The 15,517-nt window shown below is 31.7% G+C and overlaps 1 protein-coding gene across 1 annotated transcript in view; it reads right to left on the bottom strand.

Moving 5' to 3' along the window:
* LOC108134620 (thyroid transcription factor 1) overlaps nt 1-15,517 on the bottom strand; it is an 88,824-nt gene that overhangs the window by 13,195 nt on the left and 60,112 nt on the right. Inside the window, exon 6 of the mRNA XM_041708540.1 lies at nt 9,304-9,399. Within this exon, the coding sequence (XP_041564474.1) occupies nt 9,304-9,399 (96 nt within the window). The remainder of the gene's footprint in view (nt 1-9,303; nt 9,400-15,517) is intronic.

The raw sequence follows: 15,517 nt of genomic DNA, 5'->3' as shown, positions 1-15,517 counted from the left end.
TTAAAGTTAATTTATAATATACATTTTTTTATTATTTTATATATATAAGTCGGATCGAGCCGGATTGGACGACTATATTATACAGCTTCCTTAGAAACAATCGGAAAAATTAAAAAAAACTAATTATAACTTTTCTTGTATTTATTTTTTTGTAAATCTTCGAGATATTGTTATTATTATTTCAAATTTGATAAAACTACATCATATAGTTCCCATTAAAAGAATCGCAAAAATATATGAAAACTCGCTTTATTTTAACTGATTTGATTTCAAATACATTTAATTTTGTAAAACTACGGATGTAATTTTGTTAGCATCGGACAACGATCGGACAATTTAGAGGAAAACCATCAAAGCATCACTGCTGCTAAATATATAACAAAAAACCTGAATATTTACTTATTTTTTCATATGTTTTTTTTTTCTAATGGAAGCCATATAGCCCGACATTAATGGTAATAATATCGGCCGACATTAACAAAATTTAAACCGTAATTTTAAAATATTACATTACTATTTCTTAAAAAATATTAAAAACAAGAAATAAAGCAAACTTCGGCAAGCTTGTAAACCCCTTCAACTATTGCAAAAATTGAATATTCTTGAAAATAAATTAATATGCGTATATGCTTATACTTTTATACTTTTTTCATTTTTTTCCTATTGGAGCTATATGAGATCTGCAAGGGTATTAGAATAGCGAAGATACAATTTTGTTTCGCATTGCAGAAAATATTATAATTTCATTTAGAAGTTTCCAATGCCGTGAAAAAGACATCTCCGACCCTTTAAAGTACATTCACCACTTCACCAATTTCAAGAATATTTAATTTTTGCAATAGCTACAAGACTTGCCGAATTTTTTTAATTTCTTCGAGATATATAACTGTTTTAATATTTCAGAAATACAAGTTTAATTTTATTTAATTCTGCAGACTTTATCATATAGCTCCCATGGGAAGAATAACTGAATTTATGTGACTTTACTATTTTTTTTTTCTTTTTCTAAAAATTCTTTCTTTTTATACCCTTGCAGAGGGTAATATACTTTCAGTCAGAAGTTTGCAACGCAGTGAAGGAGACATCTCCGACCCTATAAAGTATATATATATTCTTGATCAGCATCACTAGGCGAGTCGATCTAGCCATGTCCGTCTGTCCGTCCGTCTGTCCGTCCGTTTCTACGCAAACTAGTCTCTCAGTTTTAAAGCTATCTACATGAAACTTTCCCAAAAGTTGTCTTTCTATTGCAGGTAGTATATAAGTCGGAACGAGCCGGATCGGACGACTATAGCATATAGTTCCCATCGAAAAAATAAATAAAAAAAATATAACTTTGCTGTTTTTTATTTTTTTTTTAATTCTTCGACATATAGTAATGGTTAAATATTTCAGAATTACGGTTTAAATTTCATCAAAATCGGACGACTATATCATATAGCTCCCATAGAAATAATAAAAATATATAAAATAACTATCAAATAATTAAGCTGCAAATCATCATAGCTTCAATGTTTTTAAACATATACGCAAGTAAATCATAATTTTAATGTTTTCAAAAATGTTTAATTCTTGCAATAGCTGCAAGGGTATATGAACCGCGGCTTGCCGAAGTTTGCTTTCTTTCTTGTTTTTAATTTTCTATTATTTCTTGGACATATAGTAATGGTTAAATATTTCAGAATTACGTTTTAAATTTCATCAAAATCATATAGCTCCCATGGGAACAATCGGAAAAAAATACAAAAAAAATTATAACTTTGCTGTTTTTTAATTTTTCTATTAGTTCTTCGATATATAGTAATGGTTAAATATTTCAGAGTTACGTTTTAAATTTCATCAAAATCGGACGTCTATATCATATAGCTCCCATAGGAACAATTGCAAAAAAAACTTACAAAAAGAATTCTAACTTTGCTGTTATTAAATTTTTCTATTAGTTCTTCGACATATAGTAATGGTTAAATATTTCAGAATTACGCTTTAAATTTCATCAAAATCAAACGACTATATCATATAGCACCCATAGAAATAATAAAAATATATAAAATAACTATCTAATAACTGAGCTGAAAATCATCATAGCTTCAATGTTTTTAAACATATACGCAAGTAAATCATAATTTGAATGTTTTCAAAAATTTAGTTCTAGCAATAGCTTCAAGGGTATATGAACTTCGGCTTGCCGAAGTTTGCTTCCTTTCTTGTTTTCTTTAATTTTTATTAAAATCAAAAAATGAAATCATATAGCTGCCATAATAACGAACAAATAATTCAGCTAAAAATCTTCATAGCTTAAATGTTTTTAAGCATATGGGAAAAAAATCGAAATTCAGATGTTTTAAAGAATATTTAATTTTTGAAATACCTGCAGGCTTATATAAACTTCGACTTGCAAAAGATTGCGTCCTTTCTTGTTTAATTTTTTTACCAGATTGTTCCCACTGTACAGTTAATTTTTTATACCCTTGCAGAGGGTATTATAATTTCAGTCAGAAGTTTGCAACGCAGTGAAGGAGACATCTACGACCCTGTAAAGTATATATATTCTTGATCAGCATCACTAGGAGAGTCGATCTAGCCATGTCCGTCTGTCCGTCCGTCTGTCCGTCTGTCTGTCAGTCTGTCCGACTGTCCGTCCGTTTCTACGCAAACTAGTCTCTCAGTTTTAAAGCCATCTGCATGAAACTTTCCCAAAAGTTGTCTTTCTATTGCAGGTAGTATATAAGTCGGAACGAGCCGGATCGGACGACTATAGCATATAGCTCCCATAGGAACAATCGGAAAAATAAATGAAAAAAAACTACAACTTTTCTGTTTTTTTAATTTTTTGTTTAGTTCTTCGACATATAGCAATGGTTAAAAATTTCAGAATTATGGTTTAAATTTTGTCAAAATCGGATGTCTATATCATATAGCTCCCATAGAAATAATATAAATAAATAAAATAACTAACTATATCTAATAATAGAGCTACAAATAATCATAGCTTCAATGTTTTTATACATGTACGCAAGTGAATCATAATTTTAATGTTTTCAAAAATGTTTAATTCTTGCAATAGCTGCACGGGTATATGAACTTCGGCTTGCCGAAGTTTGCTTTCTTTCTTGTTTTAAAATCAAATTTTCGTTTGGCCTAATCGATAGTTTAGAAGTTTAAAAATATCCTGTGAAAGGGCTTGTCCCTTATTAAATATTACGACCTTGGTCGTAATTAAAATAAATTTTGAAGGCAGAGTTGTAAAGAGCGACCGTTTATAGACATACACATCTGCAGGTGCAAAAAAAAAATTTGAAAAATATCGGTTTCAAATTAACAATCAAAAATTTTAAATGGGTTCTAACTACAATTGACTACGAACTTTAAAAATTGTCTACCCAAAAAACTATTTTTTCCAAGCCACTGCCATATTGTTAGTATTTGATACTTTTGGAAGATCGTATATATATCAAGCTTTCATATCCTTTTTGAATTTTTCGATTTCAGCCACTCAATATACCGAATTTATGTCAGCAGTTTGAGTAATTTTTGTTTGGAGCCTCGGCAGACAGCCCATAGTCACGTTATTCCTCAAAAGATTTGTAAAACAAAAACCTTAAATTAAACTTAAAAATCTACCATATTATGTTCCAAAAATTTTAAAACATTTTATTAGGTACTTTTCTTTGAAAAAAATTCAAAAAATTGCATTTTTTCGTGGATATAACCCCTTAAACGGAAACGGCACTTTAAGATCGGTGAAATTGTGTAATATCAAATATTTTAACCTTGACGTCATATTCCAAAGACATGGATAATGATTCAAGCTGAAAATGATGATTCAGCAAAAAAATTTAGTAACTTCATTTATATGGGCTACACAATTACAAAATTTTCTTCAAAAATCGGATTTTCGTATTTCTAGCTGTCTCCGGAAACCTTAGCTGATGGAACATAGGTTTGTATGGCATTTTTACTCAGCAGCACCCAAGTATTATGAAAAAATTATATTGGTTCGTGGAAATTAGAAAAAAACCGAATTTGTGTTTTAACCTCTCCTTGGCCAAGCGTGCAATTGACAAACGGCTGTTTGTTGAATTAGGTGATTGACCACTTTAGCACGAATCATTTTGAGTCGTTCTCTCTCTTGCAGAAAAATTCTGTTGAATATTCAGCATTTTAGAGATTCAGTCGGTTAGGGAATACCCAAAAAGATATTTTCTCGCTATAAATTCTCGAAATTACCAATTTCCCAAAATTTCTTCATGCAAGGAAATCCAAACAAACCACATAAACAATCATTTCTCTGAATTTTACTTTAAAACCCTTTTTTTATAAGAGAAATATTTTCTTTTAATTAAATGAATTAAAATAACCAGAGAGGAAGCTAAGTTCATATACCCTTGCAGCTATTTCAAATATTAAATATTCTTGAGAACCATAAAATTATGATTTTCTTGCGAATATGTTTAAAAGCAATGAAGATATGATGATTTGCAGCTCCATTATTCAATAGTTCCTATGACAGCTATGCGATATTGTTTTCAGATTTTCATATACCCTTACAGCTATTTCAAAAATTAAATATTCTTGAAAACATTAAAATTATGATTTACTTTCGTATATGTTTAAAAGCAATGATAATTTGCAGCTATTCTTTATCGTTTTCCGACTTTAGCAGAATTAAAAGCGTAATTCTGAACTGTCAACTTATTAATAAGTCAAAAATAATTTTAACAAAAATTACAAAAATAACATTTAAAAAAATTTTTATTTTAATATTTTTTTCTATTGGAGCTATATGATAAAGTCGTCCGATTTTTTGTTATTACTATGTGTCGAAGAAAACAGCAAAGTTATAATACGTTTTTTTCTTTTGTTCCAATGGGAGCTATATGCTGAAGTCGTCCGATCCGGCTTGTTCCGACTTATGTACTACCCGCAATAGAAAAAAAACTTTTGGGTAAGTTTCATATACATATACGCAAATAAATCAAAATTTAAATGTTTTTAAGAATATTATAATAAATAATTATGAAATCTTAAATCTTTACTATCTTCTTTTTTTAGTACTCCGACTGTTCCTCTGTGAACTATATGCTATACTCCGCCGATTGGAAATGAAATTTAAATCATAATTCTGATAATTAATTATTTTTTAATTTTTTTATTTCATTTCCGACCCTATGTATATGTATATATATTCTTGATCAGCATCATTGGAGAGTCAACCTAACCATGTCCGTCTGTCCGTCCGAAAGTTCGTCCGTCTGTCCGAACGTCCGACCGTACGTCTGTCTGATTTTTCATTCTTTGGGACATAGTAAAAGATGAATAATTCAGATTTATGCTTTTCATTTTATTAAAATCGGAATAATTGACCTGGAAATTATTATAGCTTCAGTGATTTTGAAAATGTACGCATATAATTCCAAATTAAGATGCTTTAAAGAATATTTAATTTTGGCAATAGCTGCAAGGGTACATAAACTTCGGATTGCCAAAGCCATAAAAACCGAAAATAATTGTAACGCTATATCTTGTATGTATAACATTTATTACTTCAATTGTTTCTATGTGAACTTTATGCTGTACTCGTCCGATTGTAATGAAATTTAAATCATAACTCTGAAATATTAAACCAATACAGTATGTCGAAAAACAAACCAAAAAATTTTAAAACATGAACGTTATAATTTTTTTTTCCGTTTGTTCCCATTGGAGTTATATGCTATAGTCGTCCGATCCGGCTCGTTCCGACTTATGTACTACCTGCAATAGAAAGACAACTTTTGGGAACGTTTCATGCAGATAGCTTTAAAATTGAGAAACAAATTTGCGTAGAAACGGACGGACGAACAAACGGACGGACAGAAGGACAGACGGACATGGCTAGATCGACTCTCCTAGTGATGCTGATCAAGGATATATATACTGTATAGAGTCGGAAATGTCTCCTTCACTGCTTTGCAAACTTCTGACTGAAATTATAATAAAAAAACGAGTAAGATTGTATCCTAAAAGAAGAAATCAAATTGCGAGCTTCAAAAAACTAAAAACCGGAAAAAAAGTATTATTAATTAACAATTTTTTTTGGGTATCATTTTATACATTGTATGTTGGATAATAGACGTAAATAAACCATAAATGCAGGAGCGCGATGCTAACAATGCCTAACACTTAACACATAATTGTCATTAGGTTAAGCAATTACTTTTGCGGTTTGCACAAAAGGTTCAAGATGCGACGTGCTATAACAATAAAAACATTTGAATTGTGTTGTCACCCCTCTGAGATACTTGGTGGAAATTTTTATCAATGAATACCCCCATAAATAGAGAACTTTATTACCCCTGAATAAAGCAAACAAAATATATGTATTCACAACAGTCTCTGTTTTTGAAAGATAAAAGTGCATTAAGGAACAAAGAAGAGTATAATACATTTTGAACACACCCCTAAACTCTATTGAAAAGTGGTCATTGTTTGATCATGCTCTTTACTGTTAAAGGGCATGAGCATTGTGTTAACATAAACGTAGTAGGCACCTAAGATATAAAACTATATTTGTGTATGTGTGGAACTTAAAAATATGTTAAAAACCTTTCTACCTACTTTTAGGTTATTACTGGCAAAAAAAACTCTCTTGAGAAAAACTGAAGTTGATAAAATGCGGTGGCTGGTGGAGCGAAATGCTGCAATACGCGTATTTAACATACAACTTAACTTAAAGTACTAAGCAGTTTTTAAGTAAATTAGTAAGCACCTGGGCTATAAGTTGCTAGAAAGGTATTTTAAAAATTAACATAATTGTATGCATGCTTATTTTATTTTGTATCTCCAAATCAACCGATTTCGCTTATTACTACAACATTCACAGCCAGAGTTACTTGAAAATTTGTTTATTCATTCTTATTAACTATAATATATTTCCCGTATTATTTTATTACAACATTCTACTAAGCTTTTAGTGGTCTCATTTTTTTGATCCTTGTAAAGCGAAGAACCAACAACACTGGTTTACAAATTTATTTCATGCCTATTTTTATACCATTTCAGACGGTATAATGATTTCAGTCAGAATTTCGCTAGCTTGAAATTTGGGACTTGTCATGCAGATTCTAGTAGTTTCTACGCGGCACAAGTTGATTTCAAGACGGAGCCACGCCCACTCTATCGCCCACAAATTGTGAAAGTATGTATGTATGTGCTGTCACTCTGAGACATGTTAGACCGAAGGTGTTGCCGCGCCTCTGCCGACCCTCTGCCGCTGTGCAGCCGCTGCTCTGCCGGTAATCGCTGCAGTAGAGACCGAAAGAACTGTTAGCGGAATGGAGGGTGCTGCACGCTCATAGCTTCTAGAGTTGGCTACGCAGTTCGACAGATGGCGCCACCTTAACGTCGATTGTTGTATGGGGCAAATACTTAGTTTGAAGTTTGTTGACTGAGTAACGGGTATCTTATAGTTGGGAAACTCGACTAAAGCGATCTCTCTTGTTTTTTAAATTATGTGGGAACAGCAAGAACTTATTTTTGGATCTTTAAATAATATTTGTTGTTTTGGGCAGGTCATTACAAAAAGTATGCAAGTTATAAGCAAATATCCAAAAAACAAGGAAGTTTGGAAAATTCTAGAAGAACAATTTCCAGCCAGTCGTCTTACTTGTAAAATTTTAGTGATGCCAGACGACTACTTGTTAATTTTCAATGAAGGTATTTCGGGTTTTTAAAGATAATTGGCTAAAATTACTAAAGTAAAACTTAAGGTTTTTTTAAAACTTATTTTTACGTTTCTGTCACCCCTTAAAACTCTTCACTTTTGAACATAAAACAAGACAAGAAGGATAGCAAACTTCGGCAAGCCGAAGTTCATATACCCTTGCCGCTATTTCAAAAATTAAATATTCTTGAAAACATTAAAATTTTGATTTACTTGCGTTTATGTTTAAAAACTTTGTAGCTGTGATGATTTGCTGCTCAATTATTCGATAGTTCCTATGGCAGCTATTTGATATCGTTTTCCCATTAAAACCGTAATTCTGAACTGTTCAATTATTAATAAATTAAAAAAAATGAATAAAAAAAATTAAAAAATAGATAAGTAACATTAAAAAAAAAACTATTTTAATATTTTTATTGTTCCCATGGCAGCTTCATGTTATAGTCGTCCATTTTGATAAAATTTAAACCGTAGTTCTAAAATATTCAACCATTACTATATGTCGAAGAACTAAAAAAAAATTAAAAACCAGCAGACTTATAATTTTTTAAATTTATTTTTCCGATTGTTCCAATGGGAGCTATATGCTATAGTCGTCCGATCCGGCTCGTTCCGACTTATATACTACCTGCAATAGAAAGATATCTTTTGGGAAAGTTTCATGCAGATAGCTTCAAAACTGTGAGACTAGTTTGCGTAGAAACGGACGGACAGGCGGACATGGCTAGATCGACTCGCCTAGTGATGGTGATCAAGAATATATATACTTTATAGGGTCGCAAATGTCTCCTTCACTGCGTTGCCAACTTCTGACTGAAATTAGGGCATTATAAGGGTATAAAAATATAAATAGAATTTTGTTATTTCTGAAGTAAGAAATTTTTTTAATTTTTTTGGACATAGGAATAGTTAAATAACTTTTTATTTTATTAAATCGGAATACAATATAATTTTGTTGCCTTAACAACGATCCAAAATTGAAGTAAAAATATAGTTTTTTATTTTTTGCAATCAGCATCACTATATGATATGGTCGATTCATCAAACTTTTTGGAAAGTTTCATGCAGATAGCTTTATAGCTGAGGGGATTTTTTTGCGTAGAACAGGACAGTCGGGATATATCGGAATAACTACTTACTTGATTTCACTTCCTTATCTAATCGCGACTTTTTTTGGCCTTTTGTTGTATTATTACAAAAAAAATTTATAATTGCAATTTGAACTTGTAAATGCAATTTTTTACTGTTGATTTTGAGATCGCAAGCCCACTTGGGATATTTTGAATCTCAATATATTACTGCAAACGTTAGTACTGGGGTTCTACAGAAATCTCTCAAAACAAACTTTAGACAAAGTCCATTGGTTGAAAGAAATTTCTATAGCACCTAATTTAAGCGATCTGATCAGAAATGAAAAAACCATCCGGACGGCTTTAACGCTCTCGGCTCATTATACGGGATGCAAGCGTATTTTGTATTTAGTTTCTTTGGGCGATTCAAACAAGTGAGTAACGATCTAAAAAACTATATACCCGGCAAAAGAGAGTATGTAATTTTGTATGTAAATTTGTGTTGTAAACTAAAAATAATTTTTTACTTACCTGTGTTGGTGTTAAATGAATAAGACTGGCCAAGTGTTCTCGTTCCGGTGCTGAGAGATACCTCTGCTGTTTAAATCTCCTTTCTAGTTCATAAACCTAAAATAAATAAAGTTATGAGTTTTCATTTCACGTACTATGTGCTACTGTTTTTTAATTGGCTGTACTAATTACGAATAAACAGGACAAAGATGGAGACAAGGCCGATTTTTTTAGAAATAACGGTATAAAGCAAAAGTTTTTGTTTTTTGCCAGTTTTCCAAAATATGACATTTCCAAAAAGAAGTCAATCAAAAGTTGTAGGTTAAGTTGAAATACACAACTTGTGTTTAGTGTTGTTTTTAGTTAATTTTTTTTTTCATATACAATCATACATATAAAAACATTTACATTCAAAACATTTACGAGTATTATAATTAAGCGTTCTACTGTCACGAGTTTACAATCTGGGAAACGAAATCCGTTTGGCATTTTTCGTGTCTTTTCTTTTGCCAGTACTCTGATTGATAAAAAATACCAGAAAATTGCGAAGCTTTGCCAGCCGCTTAAGATGAACTCTGGGTGAACGTTCGTCAAACCCTGGCGCAAAGAAAAAAAATTGTATCTTTTGAGATTGGAGTTTGGCAGAGCAGAATACTTCTTGATTGCAATATTGAATTGTTGACGGCAACATTTGTCCGATCTATTTATTGCCACATATTTAATATCAGTCTAGGATAAAGATTGTAATTCTTAGTTTTACGTTGTTAATAAATTATATATATATATGATATGATTTATGTTTATATAATGGTTGCAAGCGGGCGGAAAACATTTGAATTGTTGTCTGTTTGTTAATAAGACCGAAGCACACACAATTCGCTGAACTCAAAAATTTTCAGTCACTCTAGAAGGAATATAGTTGTTTCGCGAAACTGTTCGTCGATCTGAGTACCAGGCTTTACAGGTCTCGACAAGAGCTTTCAGAGAAAGATGAGCAATTAAGCGAAAGTTCTGTAAAATGTTGATAAAACTTTGGTGATGCCGACTCGTCCGAGTTATCTGAGAACTCATTTTAAAATGACTGATTCAAGACAACCGTTTCCGGCATTTCTTTCGATAACTTTGAACTTTACGAAACAAGTCTTCACCAAACATAAAATGTCTAATTCAACAAGATTAACAGCTTCTTGTTAATAAAATTTTTATTTAGGAGCTAATGACATAAACAAATTAAAAGCGATTTTTACCGTAAGATTGATTCTTAAAATGTTAAAACAATTTGAGGTCGGGGCTTTTCTGAAGCTTATTCTTTTATTTAAAGTAGTTTTTGAGGAAGCCTATTCAAAAGGTATATAAGGTACCCGTTACTTATTGCTGTTTTACAAAAAGGCTTGTATATTACATTGTAATTTTAGCCAATTTGCAATACTTGTTAAATCAAAAACCATCCCTCACTTTTATTGAACTAACTATAACTACGACTAATACTGTAATTTAAAAAAAATGGTACCATACAAAAAATTTTGAGTGTCATTTTTTGAATCAGGGAAAATCAAGGTGTGATCTCTGGAGGATTTCATTAATTTAAATTTGAAAGCCAATGCTTTTATCCTGTTTTTTTTTTATTCGGGGCGCTGCAACAAAAATATGCCTGTGTAGATAAAAAGCTTTGTTAGAGCGCGGCGAATTATAAAATTTTAAAATGTGTACTTATTAAGTGGAATTTAATTTTTTGTCACAAAATTTAATATCAGTTACTTTGTGCGTCGAAGGTGCGATCGTTAAGGTTTTTTTTACCTCGTCAAGAGGTGTGTTTGTTTGATATATAAAAACCGAAAATAATTTTATAAATCTATCTTGAAGATGGAACATTTACGACTCTAACAAGATGTTAACCTTAACATTCCGCCGGTAAAATCGGTGATTTTTTGGCTCTCAGCGGCTGTAAACCATATGTCAAGTTCTATTTGCATCAATTATGGAGCAATTACAAAGAATTCCAAAAAGATCATTCAAATTGGTTTGATACCGAAACAGTTATAGTACTTTTGAAAACCTTGACATCGGACATCGGTTTTTTTAAATGAAACTCTCAATTTATAACTTTAATTTAGTTGGGATATAAAATAAATAAATCAAAGTTTTCAGCTGGCTGAAAGAATAAAACGTATTATATTCATAAACAGCTAAAAAAATCAATCTGACACATAGGAAGCAAAAGTTAGAATTATTAAATTTAAAATAGCTATATAACTAAAATAAAAACAAGAAAGAAAGCTAACTTCGGCAAGCCTAAGTTCATATACCCGTGCAGCTATTGCATGAATTAAATACTTTTGAAAACATTAAAATTATGATTTACTTGCGAATATGTTAAAAAACATTGAAGCTATGATGATTTGCAGCTCAATTATTAGATGGTTATATTATATTTTTTTATTATTTCTATGGGAGCTATGTGATATCGTCGCCCGATTTTGATGAAATTTAAACCGTAATTCTGAAATAATTACCCAATACTATATGTCGAAGAACTAAGAAAATAATTAAAAAAAAGCTAAGTTACAATTTTTTTCAATTATTTTTCTGATTGTTCCTATGGGAGATATATGATATAGTCGTCCGATTTTGATGAAATTTAAACCGTAATTCTGAAATAATTAACTATTACTACATTTCGAAGAACTAAAAAAAAAATGAAAAACAGCAAAGTTATAATTTTTTTTTTTTTTCCGATTGTTCCTATGGGAGCTAATTGCCATAGACGTCCGATCCGGCTCGATCCCACTTATATACTACCTGCAATAGAAAGACAACTTTTGGGAAAGTTTCATGCAGATAGCTCTAAAACTGAGAGACTAGCTTGCGTAGAAACGGACGGACAGACGGACGGACAGACGGACATGGCTAGATCCACTCTGCTAGTGATGCTGATCAAGAATATATATACTTTATAGGGTCGGAAATGTCTCCTTCACTGCGTTGCAAACTTCTGACTGGCTCGCGAGTCGTCCGCGTCGGAAATGTCTCATTCGTTGCATTACAAACAGTAGTATAATTTTCTGAATAATGGAGTCCAACTGGGATGGAAAACCTTCATTCCCAGATGAAATTATAAGATCTATTCACAAAGTCTGGTTTAGGTCTGATGGCATCTAAACTAGCAAATACATTTTTTTTTAAGGGGGTATTCTGGCTTAGAAGCGTGAATTTTAGGCATTTTTTAAAGTAATGGTATGGTTTTCATAACATTTTAAAACTACAAAAAAAATACACAAATAAAAAAACTCAATACTCGCCGATATACCGGCCTGTGGAGTGGGATATTGAAAAAATCGCTGCGTACTGGTTGACATAATTTCAGCCCTTGTTGAGATCGGAAAAAATTCTAAACAAACTCATCATTAGTAAAGATGCCGATATCGGGTTGACCACTTTCAAAAAAAATAATTTAAAATAACAAAACGAAGTCGACTTGAAAACAAAAAATGTAAATATTTTTAAAAGTTTAAACGTTTAATAGCATATAACCACTGCTTATAGTTTTTCTTATATGTTTGCAAATAAGTTCCGTCAAAATATCCTTCTAAAAGTTGTAGTCTAGTGTTGCAATATTGAAGTATGTATGTATGTGCCGAAATGTGCATATGCTAAAGGCATGTTTTAATCGCTCTTTTTATGTATCTACTTGGCCAGCAAGACCCCACTTCACAGTTGTGTTCCCTCAAGAAATTAAATAAAGTTTAATATATTTTTTCTTGAGAGAATTGCGAAGTAAAATCCATTTCAAATATTTAGAACGTTATAATGAAAAACGTATTTTGTATTTGCCATACACTTCAAGACTTGAAGGCTTAAATAAATACAAATATTATTATGAGTTTTGTATTTACTTTGAGCCAAAGCTTGTTTGCTTAAGCAGAACGTTTCTTACTACCGTTTGCCAACCATGAGCCCACATAACAATACGTAGAGGAGAGGTCTCTAGGTTGGGACTCCTTTTGTTTGTGTTCTGCCATTTGGTCATTAGCTTATAAAACTAATAATGCAATATACAGAAAAAATAATGATATTTTAGCTTAATAACACAATAAAAAAAAACGGAACAATACCCTTTTTATATTGCCTCCTCAGTTTTCACATATCATTTTTTCTTAACAAAATGGAATTTTTCATATCAGTTTAATACGGATTAATATCAATTACTATTATATGAGCCCCCGCTATTCGCGTTTAGTATGCTGTAAATTCGGTTGTGAATAGGTATTTTTTTTAGTATTTAGATGATTTTTAATTGGCTAATTAGGGATTTCTCGGAAACGGAAATGATTTGGATGCGGATTAAGATAGGAAGGTATTGCCTTCCATTTGACCTGCGGGGCAAAAAGCTGGATAACCTTCAATAAGCGCGGAAAACTACTAATATTTATGGGGAAATCTAGCAGAAATTAATGGATTGGTTGGTCACCATAGGCCATCTAGGCCATCATCGGTGGATAAATCATTAGCTGAGGAACACCTTTCCACTTTCAAATGTCAAAATTGTATACCCAATTTTTGTTTTATAAAATAGTCAGCAGTGTACCACAGACATCCAGTACTTAGACAATTTGTAAGGGACTAGGAAATTAGTCTCGCCGCAAATAAAGTTCTTATAAATTATTTTTAACAACGCCTAAACGATTGATAAGGTTCCGGATTATGAACCTGTTTGTTGATATATGCAAAAAATATTTTTTTTATAAATAAATAAAACGCCAATTCTACTTTCTTTTTTAGGAAAGTATGTGTAATAGGTCTTTTATTAAACCATTTTTTTTGTTACGTTCATATGGACATTTAAATAAGTTAAAAAATAGGTTTTCTTGAGCATTCTGTATGCCAAATCGTCCATAGCATTACCGAAAATATAGTTTAGTGTATTTGACTGTATTTTGTACATTATTTCTTTTAGTAGCCTATCATTCCTGTTTCGGCTTTCACTCTGAAGTGAATTTCATAACATTTTCGGATTTTTTTTACCATAAGGACATTTTCATTGCATTTTCCTAGGGAAAATTTCCTTTCGGAGTTAAATAAAACAGCTCTCTGCCGCTATTTCTCCTAGCAAAAGGCAATGTTTTGTATGAGTTTTCTACCCAAAGCGGTAATCAAAATTTGGCCCGCTGCTGCGCCTAAACTATACGCATTATTGGTACACACATTTAACGCTTAAAATTAATTCAACAAGAAAGAAAGCAAACTTCGGCAAGCCGAAGTTCATATACCCTTGCAGCTATTGCAAGAATTAAATACTTTTGAAAACATTAAAATTATGATTTAATTGCGTATATGTTGAAAAACATTGAAGCTATGATGATTTGGAGCTCAAATATTAGATAGTTATTTTATATATTTTTATTATTTCTATGGAAGCTATGTGATATAGTCGACCGATTTTAATGAAATTTAAACCGTAATTCTGAAACAATTACCCAATACTATATGTCGAAGAACTAAGAAAAAAATTTACAAACATAATTTTTGTTCATTTTTTCCGATTGTTCCAATGGGAGCTATATGATATAGTCGTCCGATTTTGATGAAATTGAAACCGTCATTCTGAAATAATAAACCATTATTATATGTCGAAGAACTAAAAAAAAAATGAAAAACAGCAAAGTTATAATTTTTTTCATTTATTTTTGCGATTGTTCCTATGGGAGCTATATGCTATAGTCGTCCGATCCAGCTCGTTCCGACTTATATACTACCAGCAATAGAAAGACAAGTTTCATGCAGATAGCTTTAAAACTGAGAGACTAGTTTACGTAGAAACGGACGGACAGACGGACGGACAGACGGACGGACAGACGGACGGACAGACGGACGGACAGACGGACGGACAGACGGACGGACAGACGGACGGACAGACGGACATGGCTAGATCGACTCTGCTAGTGATGATGATCAAGAATATATATACTTTATAGGGTCGGAAATGTCTCCTTCACTACGTTGCACACTTCTGACTGAAATTATAATACCCTCTGCAAGGGTATAAAAACAAGAAAGGATGCAAACTTCGGCAAACCGAAGTTCATATACCCTTGCAGCTATTCCAAAAACTAAATTCTCTTGAAAACGTTAAATTTATGATTTATTTGCGTGTATGTTGAAAATCATTGAAGCTATGATGATTTGCAGCTTAATTATTCGATAGTTCCTATGGCAGATACAATTGTTCCTATGGGGA

The sequence above is a fragment of the Drosophila elegans genome, unplaced genomic scaffold (genome assembly GCF_018152505.1).
Source record: "Drosophila elegans isolate 14027-0461.03 unplaced genomic scaffold, ASM1815250v1 contig_257, whole genome shotgun sequence".
Lineage (NCBI taxonomy): Eukaryota > Metazoa > Arthropoda > Insecta > Diptera > Drosophilidae > Drosophila > Drosophila elegans.
The sequence above is the reverse complement of the archived record's forward strand: the minus strand, read 5'-3'. Positions and strand labels throughout refer to the sequence as shown.